The sequence below is a fragment of the Podarcis bocagei genome (genome assembly GCF_964188305.1).
Source record: "Podarcis bocagei genome assembly, chromosome: 14".
Classification (NCBI taxonomy): Eukaryota; Metazoa; Chordata; class Lepidosauria; order Squamata; family Lacertidae; genus Podarcis; species Podarcis bocagei.
The window spans coordinates 2,698,210-2,715,653 of record NC_138139.1 but is presented as its reverse complement, the minus strand read 5'-3'; the positions used below and the strand labels follow the sequence as shown (position 1 = coordinate 2,715,653).

Here is a 17,444-nt window from a genome sequence, read left to right as displayed (position 1 = left end):
CAGTGTTTTGAAACCAATTGAAAGAAGAAAATTCTGGCAAGTGCTCTTCAATGTCCACTACAGAGTGGTTTCTGCAAACTCCACTGACTCATGAATTTAGTTTTCCCAGTCATATGACCTGCTCGGCAGACATTCCAGCAAGGCTTTGGTCACATGGGCAGCTGAAGCCAGCCTCAGACAATGGGTCACAATCCCTCCCCCAACTAACCACCCTGCCCCCTGCAAAAGAACTCTGAGTGATAAAAAGCTGGGCCTTATCAGCTGTAGGGGTCAACAGCTGCAGTTTTCTCTAAGGCTCTCCAGCGCTTTGACTGCAACCACAGGTACAGGCAGGCACCAGTGAAACAAAAGCAGCATTCCTCTGTGACTGCCAACAAGTTAAAGGATATTCAACTGCTTAAAAATCAACCCTAAAATATCAATTAACTTTTTTCCTTGATGCATCTATCATGCTGTACTACTTCAGCAAAGGTGCTTTGAGACCCTGAAGCTAAAAGTCACTTAGATGAAAAATGTGTCCCTGAGAGCAGGATGATGGATTACGTAGCTGGTCAACTGGCCTGATCCAACAGGCTCCTTTTATGTTATGTTCAGTACCACAGCACCAAACAAATATCTCAATACTCCTAAGAAAAAGACAAAACACTCAGCTTATCTGTAACTCAAAGTGCAGCAAACCAACATGGCAATCCTAACCAAGCTCACTCAGAAATCAATCCAAGTTAAGCGGGTGGTGCAAACTAGGGCGGCACATCAGATTTGGCTGAATCCCAGGTTGATTCAACTGGATGTGGGGGCTTTGGCTGTGTCAGGTGGAGGCAGCCCCAGATCAGGACAGGCCTCCTGGAGCATTCTGGGGCTGCCAGGGGACAGGGCATCAGGCAGGAAGGAGGGGCTTTGGCTGTATGCACCTACTCTGAAGTAGGACACACGTGTGCAGGCAAACAGAGCAGGACTGAACCATTCGCTCATCAGCTGGAGCACAGGATTCAATCCTGCAGGCGGCACTGATCTGCTTCACCAGCGTGTTCCTTGCAGAGAACACACTGGAAAAGCAGACCTCAGCAGGACTGACCCCCCTGCTTTCTGTAATGTGGGTGCGGGGGGGGGGGGTGTCAGCATCTTCTCCCATATCCCTCCTGACCATATGCTTAATTAGGATTTTTAAAAGCCTAATTAAACATTACCTCGTCTCTTAAACTGATTCAGGGCCAGATCCTGGCCAGTGTTCCATGGCCTTAGATCAAACTATATGCACCATTAAATGCGCATTGCTCTGGGGCTGTGGAACACCCAACCAGGATGTTGGGATACTTTTCTGCTGCCTCCTATTTAAAAAAAGTATCAGGACTGCAGAACTGGGGAGGGAAGGTTTAAACCCTCCTCCTTCAGCTGTACTCCCAATTAAAACTATCTCCCTTACTTTGCTATCCCTTAGTCTTTTCTTTGTTTGGTGGAGGAGCATCCAAAAGAGAGAAGGGAGGGAAAGATTAAATCTCCCCACCCCACACAGAGTGAACCTGATGAAAAACCACCCATTTCATTAAAAACACACACCTTGATGCAGCTTCTAACGACATAATTAGAGTCATGTGTAGTGACACGTGAAACTGTTTAGAACTGCAACTGCAATCAGATTGATCTTTTGAACTTAAATTAATCAAAATATACTATCCTGCTTTCTTCAAGCCTCCATAACACCTGGGGGTCAACCCAGCCTGGCTGTACTAGAACTTCCGTCCTCAACCCGGTGCCCTCCATATGTTACAGAACCATAGAACTGTAGAGTTGGAAGTGGCCACAATGGCCATCTAGACCAACCCCTTGCAATGCAGGAATCTTTTGTCCAGCATGGGGCTCGAACCCATAACACTGAGATTGAGAGTCTCTGGTTCTACTGGCTGAGCTATCCAGCAGTTACATTTCCCCATCAGCCCCATTAGCCCACAGGCCCAACAGTCAGGGACAGTGCAAGGTGGGAGTCCAACAACATCTGATTGTGGGAGGCTAGAGTCACAGGACCAAATTCAAGCTGAGCAAGGCTCATTACAGAAAACAATTAGAGGTCTAGTAAGACTGCTGCACAGCAAAACTCTAATAAACAAACCTTTCCCCCAGACCAGGACTCAAGGTGGCTCAAGCAAACCTCTCTTAGGAAGCCCTTTTCAGGCAAGCAGGGAAGCCTGTAATCATAATGTTTTGAGTTTTTCTGGTAATATACAACCAACTACAGTATTTCAGAACAGTAGTAAGTACATATTGGTTGGAAGTCACCAATCTTACTATGCCTTGAGTGCTGTGCCTCAAATGAGCCTCATTTCTCTCTTTCAAGCCAGAGGGGACACGAATGACTAAGGCCATAGCCATACAAGCTGTTGTTTCTTCTTCTTGTTGTTTTTAGGTTACGTAACATTTTTGAAGCCTTGGGAATGCTCACCGCAGCTTACAAACAGCCCCTTAAGAGAGGCCTGCAGCCAGTTTTAGAAGTCAAGAGGACTAGATAATGACTAGCGCTTAGGACTTTTTAGTTGAGAGAAAAGGCGAGTAAGAGGCGACATAATAGAAATTTATAAAATTATGCGTGGCATGGAGAAAGTGGGTGGAGAAAGGTTTTTCCCCTTGCTCACTATACTCAGGGATATCCCATGACATTGAATGTAGATGATTCAGGACAAATAAGCAAAGGAAGGCTATCAATGGCTGCTGGCCAGAATAGCTATCCCCTGCCTCCACAGTCAGAGAGGCAGCAATGCTTATCAATGCTCTGGGAAACCACCAGAGGGGAGAGTGTTCTTGTTTTCAGGTCCCACTTTTGAGTTTCCCACAGGCATCTGGGTGGTCCCTGTGAGAAGAGGAAGCTGGACTAGACGGGCCATTGGCTTCATCCATCAGTTCTTCTTATGTCTAAGATGTGCGCTTGGCCTCTGCAGTCTCCACGATTTGATCATATTTCTGTCACCATCTTTGCCATCTCAGATACACAAACATTTCACTGTCCCTTCAACTTCCAGCTCTCCATAGTATTCCACTGATATCAGAGTCCAACAAAACCCTGCATGGAAGTTTGAAAGGGGGGGAATGCATAATGCCACCTTATTTCACAAGCCTTCTTGCTTATTCCTCACTTAGCAGACTTCCCTTGTCCCAAAATTAGAGAAACGAACATGATATTATTCACCAAAAAGCAAAATAAAAAATTCCTTCCAGTAGCACCTTATTTTTATCACTATTTTTTTGACTATGGCAGACCAACACGGCTACCTATCTGTAACCAAAAAGCAAAACAGTCTATCTTCATTCTCATTAGAAGCCATTCTAGGGAAAGTATTTTAGAAGTGCTAGGTGTATGTTTTGTATCTTACACCATCTCAAAAGAAATCTAAAACTAGACTGAGCAACTGACATTTAAAAAATATTCATCTTGACCTCTTTCTAAAGAATTAAAACCCTTTCTACCTTTTCACTATACTATTTTTGAATTGTATATATTGACCATCATTTCCCTCAAAAGGCAGACTTTTTTGGATATGTGGGGAGGGGGAACACCCTGAATCTACAGTGACAAAAGCTAAGATCTTGGTCTATATCTCTTCAATTAAATGCCCCATAAAAAGCAATAATCTATTACCTTAAGCTACTCTAAACACAATAATGATGATTAGTAGAAACAGTCAGCATCACGAAACACTTAGTGTGGCTGCACTTCAAAATAAAAAATGTAGCCCAATATATCCCACAAACTCTAAACATTTATTGGCCCACTAGGATGAGAACCTGCAATGCCTATTAGTGGAGATTGTCATAAGTAACCAGACTGCAATTATGTTTTCTTGCAACAGATGTGGGAATCCTATGGCCCTCTGTATGTTGTTGAACTTCCATCAACCCCAGTCAGCATGGCCAAATGTCAGTCTAAAAAATAAGACACAAAGATTTCTCACCCAGTACAGTCCAAACTCACAGGTCTAACGTGTACACTAGGGCTGTTTGGTGATCACCATTCTCCATTTAGGTCAACCACTGTCCAAACCAGCCCTATGAGAAAGCTGCGTTTGGAACCAACCCAGTGGGCAAGCACACCACCCTTCTTCGTTCCTCCTTTCAGGACAGAAGTGAGTGAATTACTAGGAACTCTTCAACGAACTATAGTTTCCTGTTTTATCCGAACTGGGAAACTAATATTATGCTAACTTCAAACTATACCTTCTTATTCTGGCTCATTTCAAAGCTATTAGCCATAGCTTCCCAGGGCAGACAAAACAGTAAACTATAGCTAATGGAAAAGAGTCTTGTCTGCTTGCTGCCTTGCTCAAATAAAGGAGTTGTGTGCACACCCACAAGATTCACACATACAGTGGTACCTCGGGTTACAGACGCTTCAGGTTACAGACTCTGCTAACCCAGAAATAGTACCTCAGGTTAAGAACTTTGCTTCAGGATGAGAACAGAAATCGTGTGGCGGCGGCACAGTGACAGCGGGAGGCCCCATTAGCTAAAGTGGTACCTCAGGTTCAGAACAGTTTCAGGTTAAGAATGGACCTCCGGAACAAATTAAGTTCTTAACCCAAGGTACCACTGTATCTGATTTTATTAAACAGAGATATGATCATCTGAACCCAGCCATTGTGCAGGAATAAACTCAATGTCACAGAGTTCAATTTTGCAGCCTTATCAGGCATAACCACCAAAAAATGTTCAACCCAACTCTTACTGCAAATCACATTTTGATTGGAGGCAGGGGGAGGGGTAGAAGGAGGAAAATGGATTATTACTAGTCTTCCTCCCATATATCTTATTAGAAACATGTCACTCTCTACACTGGTGTCAATTTCTGTCCAATTACAGAAGGATGTGTGTGGGAATTTTAAAATAAGCTTTAGGGGTGGCATGGCAATGTGTATGCAATAAAATTGCTTTGTTTTGCCACACACTCATCTCAAAGAAAAACTGGCAAGACAGTGGGAAGGTGTACATGACAGTCCTGTAATTCCTTTGTTAAGTGATATCATTTATACAAACCTACTAAAATTAGGACCCTGTGTTAGCAGATTATTCTGTTTATTTTTTGAACATATTTCACCATACTACCCAAAGCTGTTTATGAAGAAATTCAGAGTTGAATGTCCACATAACAGGAATGGCAACAAATGACACCACATGGAACCATGACAGGAAACAAGACTGTAATTTGTTTTCTTGTGGATTCCACTAGAAAGAGGCACTGGAATGTGTTTACGCAGGCCTAGCCAACGTCGTGCCCACCAGATGCTGAAATGTGTGTGAGTCACAACTCCTCCTACAGCCAAGCCTGTGAACATCAACTAGACAAAAAAAGATCCCAACCAATTCCTCCTAACAGGTTAATAAGTAGTAGTTTAAAAAGACTTACATAAGAATTAGACTATACCTTCTATAAAACATAGATAATTGATGACAGACAGAGAATTCTGTTTTCACTCCATCCCAAAAGCTACTTTCAATAGGACAGAGCCAACTACCACAATTCATGGTTCCTGATAAACCGGACAGGATATATACTTGTGGCCTTTGAAGTGCTTAACTCCACATCCCATTTTAGATAATATAAAGCAGCTTCAGTCAATTGAAATAAACCTAAAAACAAAAACAACTCCGCTCTCTTTAATGCATTCATGGGCATGGGACAGAGATAGAAATTTGCAGGGCGCCAGGTGCATTTTGCAGCTAAAGATTCTCCATTTGCAAGCACCTCAAAAACTCTGGGTGCCATTTTGTGTGTGCCTGACTGACATTCAAGGATTACCAAAATGTATGTGCTTTGAAGCTTCGAAGTATATGTTAAGGATAGACAATATCTTAAGGAGTTTAACAATAGAGAGTAGAGTGTTTTGAAACATGAAGTATGGTACCAATATTTTTACTGTAAACACCAAATTAAACATGGACAGTGGTACCTCGGGATGCGAATGGGATCCGTTCCAGAGCCCCGTTCACATCCCGAACGGAACGCAAGCTGCGACGGTGTGTCTGTGCATGCGTGGGTCGCATTTCGCTGCTTCCACGCATGTGCGTGACATCGTTTTGAGCGTATGCGCATGCTCCGTTACTTCCGGGTTGCCGCAAAGCGCAACTCGAACACGCTCAACCTGAAACACATTCAACTCAAGGTATGACTGTATTAAGAATTTCTGCTTAAAATGTGATATTAACAATGTGTCACTTACGTGAATTGCATATTAATTCACAACCCAGGTCCCAGAAGCCATTTGGTTCCTAGCTTTTCTATCCCACTGGTATGGGACAATTGGCACACAAGACAATATAAATTACTTTAAAGTAAACAGGCATATTCTAAGTTATCTTTTAATGGCATATAATAAAAGTTTAAACCATGGGCAGGTGTCCAACAGGCCAGCTGATGATGGGGAGTGGAGATTATAGGGTGCCTTTATTACATTTAGCATTTCCTGTCCTTAAACTCAAGGCAGACAACATATTCAATATGCCTGTTTGATGGGACATGTGCAGTTTTCAGGCAATGCACTTCCTATTCCTACTCTAGTTACATACACTCTTAGAAATGAACAAGAGATCCACCGTTTGTCCTAAAGTGTCCCATTTTAAGTCTTATTTAGTATGCTGAAGTCTTACTGAGCTAGCAGCATAAACTACACTATAGCTAATAATAATAAAAACCACCTGAACTGTATTTTCAGTATTCAAGATGCAAAACTTCTATTTTAAGATGGGGATGACAGATTTATTCCAAGGTTGCCACTGCACAAGAATCTAAATATACTGCTTAACTTTCTGGATGCAGAAAAGCCAACAGAAAAACTTCCAACTCCTCCCTTGTAAGAAGAATGAAGCAAGTATTAATTACTGGATCTCCATGCCTACTGCAATGCCTGCATCATCCCTTTTGAATTCTAAAATATTCACGTGGTGTCATCACCAGGCCCAGCAAAAACCCTTCAATAAGGATGCAGAGGTTTTCCTGGCAGTAGAGCATTAAGCAGATAATGGAAGTCAGCACTTATAGAAAGAAACTTCTCATTAGACAAAGAATCCAGATTAATATATTGACCAACTTACCCAAGACAAGAAAGCATTGTGTGGTGAGAAGCTATGCAGTTGTTAAAATGTCATTTACTGCAGGAAGGGAATGGAAGACCACATATCCCAAGATTTCAGTTACCTGCCTCTATGTACAGAGCCTTGGTTGAAACTGTTACCTTTGAACATTTTAAAGTGATTAGAAAAGATTAGTAAAGGCCTTTTCATAGTATTGTTTCATTGTGGAAGGTACACACAGCTGTTAGATATTAAATGGGTCTAAATAACTTTCTTCTCAACTTGTGCAGGAGGGTGAAGGAGAAAATCCAGTATTCCATCCCCAGGTATGTGAAACTGGAAACTGCATTTTACCAGTACCCAAACTGTAACCTGCTAATCACAGAGAAAATGCAATTACCTGTCCACCCAATGCTGTTATTATTACTTTGGGTGCTATCTGGAATGTGACTGAGAAGTATCATAGGAATCTACTCAATACTTCCCCATTCTTGTTAAAAGCCCTTCAAAGTTTCCCCCACTTTTACTATTCAATATTCATAGCAAGTAAATATAGCAGCAGTAAGACTACCAAAGAAACAAACAAAACAAAATCAAATCACGCCTCATACAATTAATTTGATTTAACTTCTTCTGAAAGCAAAGTGTTCTAAAGCTACTCCACTGTTCACGTATCTTTTTAAAAAAGGGGGGTGTACACACTCTCATGGAAGGCATCAAAGGCTACCCAGCCCCATCCCTGTCGTAAAGCAACACCACAATCTATCAGTGGGAACAGAGCAAGTTTGACATGACTTTTGTTCATCATTCTTTAACATTTGTGCTATGTGTTTACATCCTTAAGTTCACACTGCACAACCATTAGACGGAATTGCATTATCTCTGGCTATGATGCTTTGAAGCAAGCAGTTCAAATCTCCTGCTCATATGAACATTTGAGTTTTAAAAACAAAAATCAGGAAAAGGGGAAAAAACAGTCCTTACTACTAAGAACAAGGAGCAACACAAAAGGCCTAAACAGACCATTGCACTCCCTGCCATATTTACATGGCAATGCAACAGCGGCACAGCCACTCTCACAAGGCAAAAGAGAACACAAATGAAAGCAGTATTCACTTTTATTACCTAGGTATAACCAGCATTCTAAGGGAAGCAATTTTGGAAAAGCTGAAAAGTATTTCAGATTCCTTGGCATCATAGTTATCTTTAAGTATCTGGCTTTCTCCCCCTTCTCCACCCCCTTCCTGCATTTTGCTAGAACAAAGTAATAAATGTGCCATTTCCAAAAGAAAATGTATGAATTGGATTCCTATGCCTCAGCCTTGGTCACCCTGATGTGCAAGACAACAATATCCATCCGCTATGAGGTCTGGAGATAATGCAAATTATAGTTCAAAACATCTGGAGGACCCCAGGTTAACCAAGGCAGATATAGCTCACCTGAGATAACCTAAGAATGAACACGTTTTGGAGACTGAGAAGAAAAATACTCTAATGCAGGTTATAATATATTTTTTCAAAGTGCCAAGATAATGCCAAACAATGAAATTTAAAAACTACTATGAACTTTTTGGTGCTTCTCTGAGTCACAAACTTTGCAAGCTCAATAAAGCGAGACTTAAGTTAAAAATGAAACTGTACCCAATACCTATTGGAGAATGAGTATTCATGAATGCCACCAGAAACTGATTCTACTGCCAAGAATCTGTGCCAAGCGTCAACGCCACTGCATTAGTGCAGTATCAGAGGCGCACAGTTCAGGTGCAAGCGCATACCAAGAGATGACATCAGACAGAAACTACACAGTTTCACTTGAGAGCAAACCCTTCCAGAGAACTATCGAGCAATATTCCTTAACACAGCCAACACAAAACAACCAATGTACTTGTCTCCTAAAGAACCAAGAACTGTTTATAATTCTAGAGTGGGGAGGGGAACTTCATTCTACCTTTTTTAAAACAAAAAAGTTTCCAGTCTAAGGTTTCATGCATAAGGAGAAACCTGTTGAGCATTTCAACTCCACCTCCTTCCCCTAGGAGTAAAACAGCACAGCTGACTCACTCACTCACTCACTCACTCCTGCAGAGTTGAGGGAGGTCAGAGTACTACATGCACCTGTACCATATAATACACCTACAGAGCAGGTGGAGCTTTTCTTGGGCTCCCAGCACCACCCAAACATATTTGCACTATGTCAGCAACAGATGATTCAAAGGGAGTTGCTGAGAAATCCTGTATTTCAGGAATTGTGAAACCTGCTGTTTCAGGAATTCCTGATGTGAAATTCCTAAGAAAGGACACGTCCTTTGGAGTACAAAAAACATCACACACACCATGTGCTAAAAAAACAACAAACCCAGCCTAATTCCATTCACACCCCAGATTAAAGCACAGAAACAACATGCAATTCAGATGAGAGTTGAAATCTCCCAAAGCAAACGTTTTCTGCTGCAATTTTTACAAGGCAAAACTGCAACCACCTGCACTTCCCAATCTGTATTTTAAAAGCACAGAGGAAGCAAGTTTCCACCCTGAGACACCCCACTTTAAAAGCTGGCTGCTTGACAAACTGCAGGGCAGAATCCACCCCACCTTCTCGGTACAATGTCAAAAGCAGAGCGCAAGGAGAGTAAGGGAATTAAGTCTTGCTGAACCAAGAGGGGCTTACTTCTGCGTAAAACATGTGCTCAGGATAAGGCTGTAATGGGAAGTCCATTTGTTTAGGGCAGAGGTCTCACTGAACCCAGTTACGACTTACTCCTGAGTAAGGAGACTTTGAATCTTCTCTTGGGTCCCCTTTGAAAGCATCTGTAGAGCTTAACTTTTAAAACTTGCCCTCCAAGAGGAGAAACCATCCACTCTTTTGCCACCCACTCCAAAAGAGTTTGGTGGTATCCTGAGCACACCAGCCGCCCTTCACCCAACAGGTGTTTGGGGGGGGGGAGGGGGGAGTTTGAGAAAAAGAATTGTGCGAAGCTAAAAAGAGGAGCTCCATTAACTTCAGACACACACAACCAAGCCAGACCCTCCCCAAAGGTTCACAGAGCTTGCTTTTTGCTGATCTAAAAATCATTTTGTACTGAGCCTGTAAGAGGGGGGCTTCCGAGCCAAGAGTGGCGGGGAGATGGGGCCTCCGGGAGGACTGTGTTTCCCCCTCTCCTCCTCAAGCCCCTTTCAGTCGGGGGGGGGCGCCCCGGGGAACCAGGCGCGCCACGCGGGGAATTGTGCGCGCGGGGGGCGACTCGCCACCAAGGCGAAGGGGGGCGCGCCCCCGAGGCAGGCTGCAGGGCCCCCCCCGGCAGCCCCTCGTTCCCCTTCCCGGGCCGGCGGGGCAGAGAGGAGGGAGGCTGGCTCCGGAGCCCCCCCCCCCCAGCCGAGGCGGCTTTCGCTTACCTTGGTGGAAGCAGCAGCAGCAGCAGCTGCGGCTCGGGCAGACATCTTGTTTCCTTCCCGTCCCCGAGGAGGGCAGGGAAGAGCGGGCGGCGGCGGCGGCGGCGAGGGAGGGAGGGAGGGGCGACGGGGCGCGCTGCCTCCGCCTCCCGCCCGCCCGCCAGGGAGTCCCGGGGCGGCCGCTGGCTCTCGCGCGCTCGCCCTCCGCCTCCTCACGCCGCGGCGGCCCCGGCCAGCATCGCCCGCCGCCGCCGGCCAGCCAAGTTGCCTGCAGGTCCGGCCCCGAGCAGAGCGGCGGCGCTGGCCCGGCGAGGGTCTCGGGAGCCGCCTTCGGGGGGGGGGGGCGCTGCTTCCGCGGCTTCCTCCGGCCGAGCGGCGAGGCGCCTCTGTCCTCGGCGGCGGCGGCGGCGGCGGCAGCTACACGCCCGGCCGGTGCTCTGGCTGGCTCCCTCCCCCGCCTCTCCCAGCAACCCCTGACATGTCTGCCGGGCTGCTGGGAGTGTCCATCTCTCTCCTCCCGGAGGGGGCGCGCGGAGGAGCCTGGCTTGCGCGGGTGCGCAGACCCGGGGGAATGCGGAGGAAGAGGGGCGAATCAATAGGGATGGGATCGCGGGAATCTCGGGGCTTCGCAAGGGGCCGGGAAGCGCAGAAGCTGCGGAGGCGCCAGGACTTTCCCCATCGCCATCATTTTGCTTTCTTCCTCCTTTCCCTCCGCTCCAAATAATGTGCAGGGTATTTAAAAAGCAGAAGACAGACGCTTTGCAAGAAAGTTGCTGGGCTTCCCTCCCAGCAAAAGGGGCAGGGATTTTGCAAGGCCCCCCCCCCCCCGCTGCTTCCCAGCGCTTTGGTTCGGACCCGGGCGGCGACTGGGGCACCGACTTTCCCGGCGCGGACGAGCCTATCAGCGGCCGCGGAGGAGGGAGGCTGGCCGGGCAGGGCGCTCCCGTTGCTGCCGGGCAGAGGACCCAAACGCGGCAGGAGGAGGGAGAGGGTTTGCAGAGAGAGCGGCCGCCAGTTTGGAAAGGCTGTGAACTCTTGGTCTTATCCCAGGCCCAGCGTGCTTTCTTTTCTGGTTTTCACTACTCTGTTTTGCAATCGGAATAACCATTCCCAGAGCCGTGTTTGAGCAGTGCGATCCTATACTGAGTAGTCCTGTACAGTAAATTCCTCGAGTTCAGTTGGGCTTGCTCCCAGGTAAGGGTGTAAAATTGCTCTTGCAGCAAAAACAAAACAAAACCAGCTAAGAGAATTGTGGTACCTTAACGTCTTAACAGGTTTCTTGTTGCCAAAGCTTTTGGTATCGACATCAGAACTGCTTCCCAAAATGCAAGTGGGAAACTTAAACTTTCTGCTTTTTAGCCAAAAGAAAACCAAGGCCCAATTTAGCACAGATGAGGAATCACAGGCCATATATTTGCAGTTTTGATCACCGGTGGCTGCAGCACTTAACTTGGGAGAAAATCTCATTAGCATCTTCATTATTTTCTGCATTTATACCACACCTAACAAGGAAATATCCAAGGCAGCTTAAGATCAGAACCAAAACTCAGCACAATAAAAACCAAAATATCAATAGAACCAATCAGTAAACATTCTTTTAAAAAGGCTAAAAGGCAGTGGCAGCATAAAGCAACTTAAGGACAGCACTCTGCAAAGGTTTGTTGAAAGAAAACAGTTTCTTCTAAAAACAATAAGGCATCAGTGCCTGAGGTCTAGTGGCATAGCCTCAATCCAGTGTGCAGTTTCCCAGGAGCACATCCCATTGAACTCATCTTAGCAACCTTTTGAATACACACACGTAGGCTCACAGCCACACTTCTTACCATGGTGGCACAAGAGAACCCAACCTGCCTCATGCCTAATTAATATAAAACTGTCAGTTGGTGCTAATAATAATGATAATCCCCAGCCACTCTGGGCAGATTCCTTCATACACAAAAACGTAATAAAATTTAAAACATTAAAAACTTCCCCATATAGGGAAGCAAGAAAGGCAAGTGTGGATCCTGCAAAAGGCCTTTGAGAAAAGCAAGGCCTCTGAGCCCTTCTAAAAGTGAGGAGGGTCAGAAGTAAATAGGAGGGAGGTGATCAAGGGATCCCCGCAGTGGAGATGCAAAGTGCCAGTCACTGCAGTTCCAATAACAATTCCTTTTTTAAAAAACAAATATACACCTTTTTGCAAAAGTTTTTTCAAAAGTTCGAATACAGCTTTGTCCACTGCCATAACACCACAAAACGATCACTCCAATCCTCAATCCCACATTACTGCCATGCTGACTCGCCAAATACCCTACCACTGATCTGGTTTACTAGACATTTTCAATCATTGTATCCCCTCCACAAACACATGATGATGACATTAAAATACCCTGTTCTTCAATAAAAGAGAAAAAAAGGAAACCAATTCTTGAGCACAGGGCTTACATCACTTGGGGCCTTGAAAATGAGCAATGTGATCTTAAATTCAAATGCGTTGCTCTGCAATAGTCAGCTAGAGCAAAGATGCAGGATGGGCATAATTTGATCACTCGTGGAGGCCTAGAACTGAATGGAGCTGCACTGCTGCATTCTGAGCAAGCCATGAGCACCGCCAGAAGCGTGCACAGCAAAGATTTACAACAGCCTTTGCCAACCTGTGCTGGAAGGGGGGGGGGTGATGGGAGTTGTAGATGGAGGGCACCAGACTGGCAAAGGCTGGTTTGCAGAAATCAAGCCTTGTGGTCCCCCAGATCACCACAGTAAAGTCAGCTTCGAGCAAATGTGTGTGTAGTTTTCCACGCTGAATGTAAAGTAGAGGTAATGATTATTTGGGTTCCTCCAAAGGCAGGAGAACTCTGTCCCTGCTGCTTTGTTTATCAGTGTGAAATGATAACATGAGCAGATAAATTTGGAGGCACAATACAGGCAAGGTTAAGCACACTTCAATTCCATGCCTTAAGTCTCAGGAGTGAGAGAAGTGAGGTCTACATACCAAGAGGAGGGGGGGAGAGACAGAGAACCCTCACTAGCACACACAAAAAATTATTACCTGCCAAATGCAAAAAAAAAATATACAGTGGAACCTTGAGTTACAAACGCCTCAGGTTACAAACGCTTCAGGTTACAAACTCCACTAACCTGGAAGAGTTACCTCAAGTTGAGAACTTTGCCCCAGGATGAGAACGGAAATCGTGTGCCAGCAGCGCAGCAGCAGCAAGAGGCCCCATTAGCGAAAGAACGCCTCTAGTTAAGAACAGTTTCAGGTTAAGAACGGACCTCTGGAATGAATGAAGTTCGTAACTAGAGGTACCACTGTAGAGGTGGTGAATTGCCAACAACAGGCACCAGGAAAGTGCACTTGGAGGACGTGTGTCCATTTCCTGCACCTGCTGCCAACGTGCCTCCCCCAGGCTGAATTTCTTGTGACTTTAGTCCCCTTCACACATTTTTCACGTGAAGGAAGCTTCACATATAGAAGAGGCAGTGTGACCACATGTGAGCCCCTGAATTGTCCGTAAACATTTGAATGTGGGAAGTCCAAGCGCACAGAGCATTTCCACCTGGTGTGGAGCCCTGAACAATTGGAGTTCATTTTCATCCTTTTAAGGCTTTTATGCCATGCCCTTTGGTTGAAAAGGCAGCTTACAAAAAATGCTAAAACTGTCCCTGCCCTCAAACTCAAAATCTAAAAAGATGTGACACAGGAGGAACAAGGAATGGGAGGGAGGAGGAGAAAGCAAGCACCAGTTCTTAAAGTTACAGTTCTTATAATACAATTAGATAGTTCTGCCCATGTGGATTCTGGCTGCCAAGTAGAACAATGGCGATTCACTAGCATTAGAGGTGAGCCTGTTTGTCTTGACCTTGATAAAGAGCCGTTCCTCCCCAGAAGCCTTTGTCCCTCCAGATCAGATCCAGGAGCATAGTAGGGGACAGTGTCCAGGCCAGGGGGGGTGCAGCTCCTGCCGCACAGTCCTTCCTTCAGGCTGCTGACTTGATGGCAATTACAGTCCTCACAGGAGGAAGCACCTTCTTCCCTGCCAAATTCAGTTGCTGTGCTGGCTGCTCAATGCATGGACATCAGGGGCAGCAGAGCTCTACTGCTCCTCCCAGGCATGGAGCCCTCTGCCCATATGCAAAGTGTGTAGATGGCACCAGTCTCTAGTTTCCAGCTGCACTCTTGGCTGTGAACACTTTTAACTATTTCCTGCATTGCAAAAAGTTGGTCTAGATGAGCCTTTGGGTGCCTTCCAACTCTGCAATACTTTGATTCCACTCAGCTTTCAATGACAGTTGCTTAAAGTTGATACTAGAGCTTAATTTGGAAAATGAGGGACTCTACTTCTGAATGTTACCAGGAATGGGTTTATTGCAGCTTGGATTCTAGGACCCCTTGTTTGTATCTGAAACAGAATCTGGTCTCAACACTGCCAAGATTCAGCTCAGACAAAGCTCTTATTAAATGGCAGAGCCGAGCCTTGGGTAACGCTACAAAATGTGTATCTGAAGAAGTGTGCATGCACACGAAAGCTCATACCAAGAACTAACTTAGTTGGTCTTTAAGGTGCTACTGGAAGGATTTTTTTTTTATTTTGGCTACAAAATAAGAACAAGAAGCAATGCTCTCTTCTTTGAAATCCAGGCATTCCATTTACAGTTTAAGCACCAGGGGACTGTCTTGATGTGCCTTATTTTATCAAACACTGCAAAGGACTGGTCTAAAACATTGTCATGCCTGCGGTGGAGGAAAATCCAAATGGCACCCCTTCTCGCCAAGTGGCATGGAGTACAACCCATCAAGGATTTCTCTACGTGTGTTGTTGAAACGACTTAGAGCTGCTCCAGAATCCAGGGGCATGCACAGGAGAAATGTGCAGTAGCTGGTGCCCCACAGGGCCCCTTGTGACAAAGCTGCCCCTGACCAGCATTTTAAAGCAAGAGGGGTACCTGCAGACCTCCAAATGGCGTGGGACTCTCAACTCCACCAGCCTCAGCCGGCATGGCCAGTAATGCAGGATAGTGGGAGTTGGTCCAGCAATGGCTCGAGGGCCACACGTTTCTCACCTGAGCAGGAGATTGGTCAAGATGCACCATCTTCAACCTTGGGTCCCTCCAGGTGTCATTAGACTGCAACCATCCAAGACCATTGGCTAAGCTGGTTGGGGATACAGGAATTTCTGTTGCTGTTGGCTTCCGTCTGTCTTGAGAGACAATGGAGTGTACCTCCAGGGGAAGTCAGAATATTACATTAGCAGTACCAAAGTAACTTCCCTGGGGTGCATGGCTGAGCAGTGTGTAGGGAGGTTCTGGGCTGCACAGATGACAAGACCCCCCCCCCCTTGGCCTCACAAGGCAGTGGAGGGTTAGAATCAGATGGACTACCTTCCCGGGCTGACAAGCCCCATCTGCCCCTCATTTCCCTCTTACAGCACTTGCAGAAACTGCCTTCTTGACTGTTGGACCCACTATTGGCACCGTCCACTCGATCCACCAGAGCCTATCTTCACATGCACAGGAAGTCCGTAACTCACCAATGGTTTAAGACTCATTGGCTACCCTTGCCTGGTTCAGCCGGCCAGTTAACGCTGTTCCCGGGGTGTGTCTGCTGTCACATGCTGACAGCTCATAGGAGCCACAGGGGAGAGCTGAATACAGGGTAGGGACCAAAAGTAGACAAACTACCCCAGGAGGAGTATGATGTGTCCCCCACCAAAGGTACTACCCTTCCCTAACACCCCATACAACCCATACAACAGGAGTTGTAGTTCAACAATATCTGGGGACCCAAGGTTGAAGAACTCCAGTCTAATAATCTCTAATAATCCTCATTCTATGAAATCCCTATGAGTCTATAAAAAAAATGCTTTCTTTTAGAATGCCACGGGATTCTGAACTCACTGTTGCTTTTCTGTAGCTTTCATCTTCCAACCCTGATGGAATGGACAGGAAGGAAAAGGCTGGGATCACCACAGGAAACCAGCCTCTGAACTAAGAAAATGCAGTAGGTAGTTTGCTAGAAACCTCTTGTTTTCCCACACCATTCTCTACCTAAAAAGAATATCTGCTCTGTTTAAAAACTCGGCACAGAGTCTCTTTTCTGGTAAATGAGTATTTTGTTCCTGCTTTTGACTCTGGAAGAAATGTTTATTGGGAATGACATAAAGCAAAAATAGAATGTACCAGTTTTCCTTTTATTCCCCATCCCCAAGTAGCTCACTCACACTGAATACACTGAAACTGTTTGACTGTTCTATCATTGTGAAATTAAACACTCTATTCCATTCTTTGCTTTTAAAAATAAGTTGATAAACAAACAAACACAAAACATAAAACGGTATTTATTCTAAAGGCAGACTAATGCACCAGTTTTGTTTCTTATTTAAGGCACCTCACTGACCCTTCTCCACAAATTTTTAACTTGGGCACATATTTTGTATGCCCCTCGATATACTGCAATGCCCTCTCTCCCCACTTCCCACTGCAATAGTGTTATGACCTGTACAACACCCACACTATTGTATTAAGAAATGATTCCCATTGCTCAAGAAAGTGCAACCCAGTCATATTGAGTTTCCCAGGATTATGTTCCAGTTGCCATATTTGATATGGCAACCTTACAAAGAGAGGAAGCTGACATCACACAGAGAACTTTTGTTGAGGATAAGCAGGCTGTGGAAGCTTCCAGAAGAAAATAAAGCTTACAAAATTTGATGAGTTTGCAGACATTTCTGAGCAGCATGGAGGCGTGTAAAGTTCCATTGAAAGGTTTTGCAGCCACAAATGAAGCCACTGCTCATCCTAGGGCAGGGACAACCCTACATGGTGCCTTCTGTGTGTTTTAGACTACAACTCCTATTATCTCTGTCCACTGGCCGTGTTGGATGGGGCTGTTGGGGGTTGTAGTCCAAAACATCTGTAGAGTCCTTTGCTGGGGAAGGCAGTTCCAGCTGATAGAGTTATGTACAGTAAATAGAATCAGTGTTGTTTTCATTTAATGTAAGCACCATTCCAATCTCTGGTAT

General features: G+C 45.4%; 1 protein-coding gene across 8 annotated transcripts in view; it reads right to left on the bottom strand.

The window, feature by feature from the left end:
- The window catches only part of TJP1 (tight junction protein 1), a 378,072-nt gene that overhangs the window by 126,069 nt on the left and 234,559 nt on the right, over positions 1-17,444 (bottom strand). Inside the window, exon 1 of one of the 8 annotated variants that reach the window (XM_081170495.1) lies at positions 10,447-10,562. The exons of the other annotated variants lie outside the window; for them this stretch is intronic. Within the exon in view, the coding sequence (XP_081026621.1) occupies positions 10,447-10,491 (45 nt within the window). The 5' untranslated portion in view covers positions 10,492-10,562. Of the gene's footprint in view, positions 1-10,446; positions 10,563-17,444 lie in introns of those variants that run through there. 8 annotated transcript variants of the gene reach the window in all.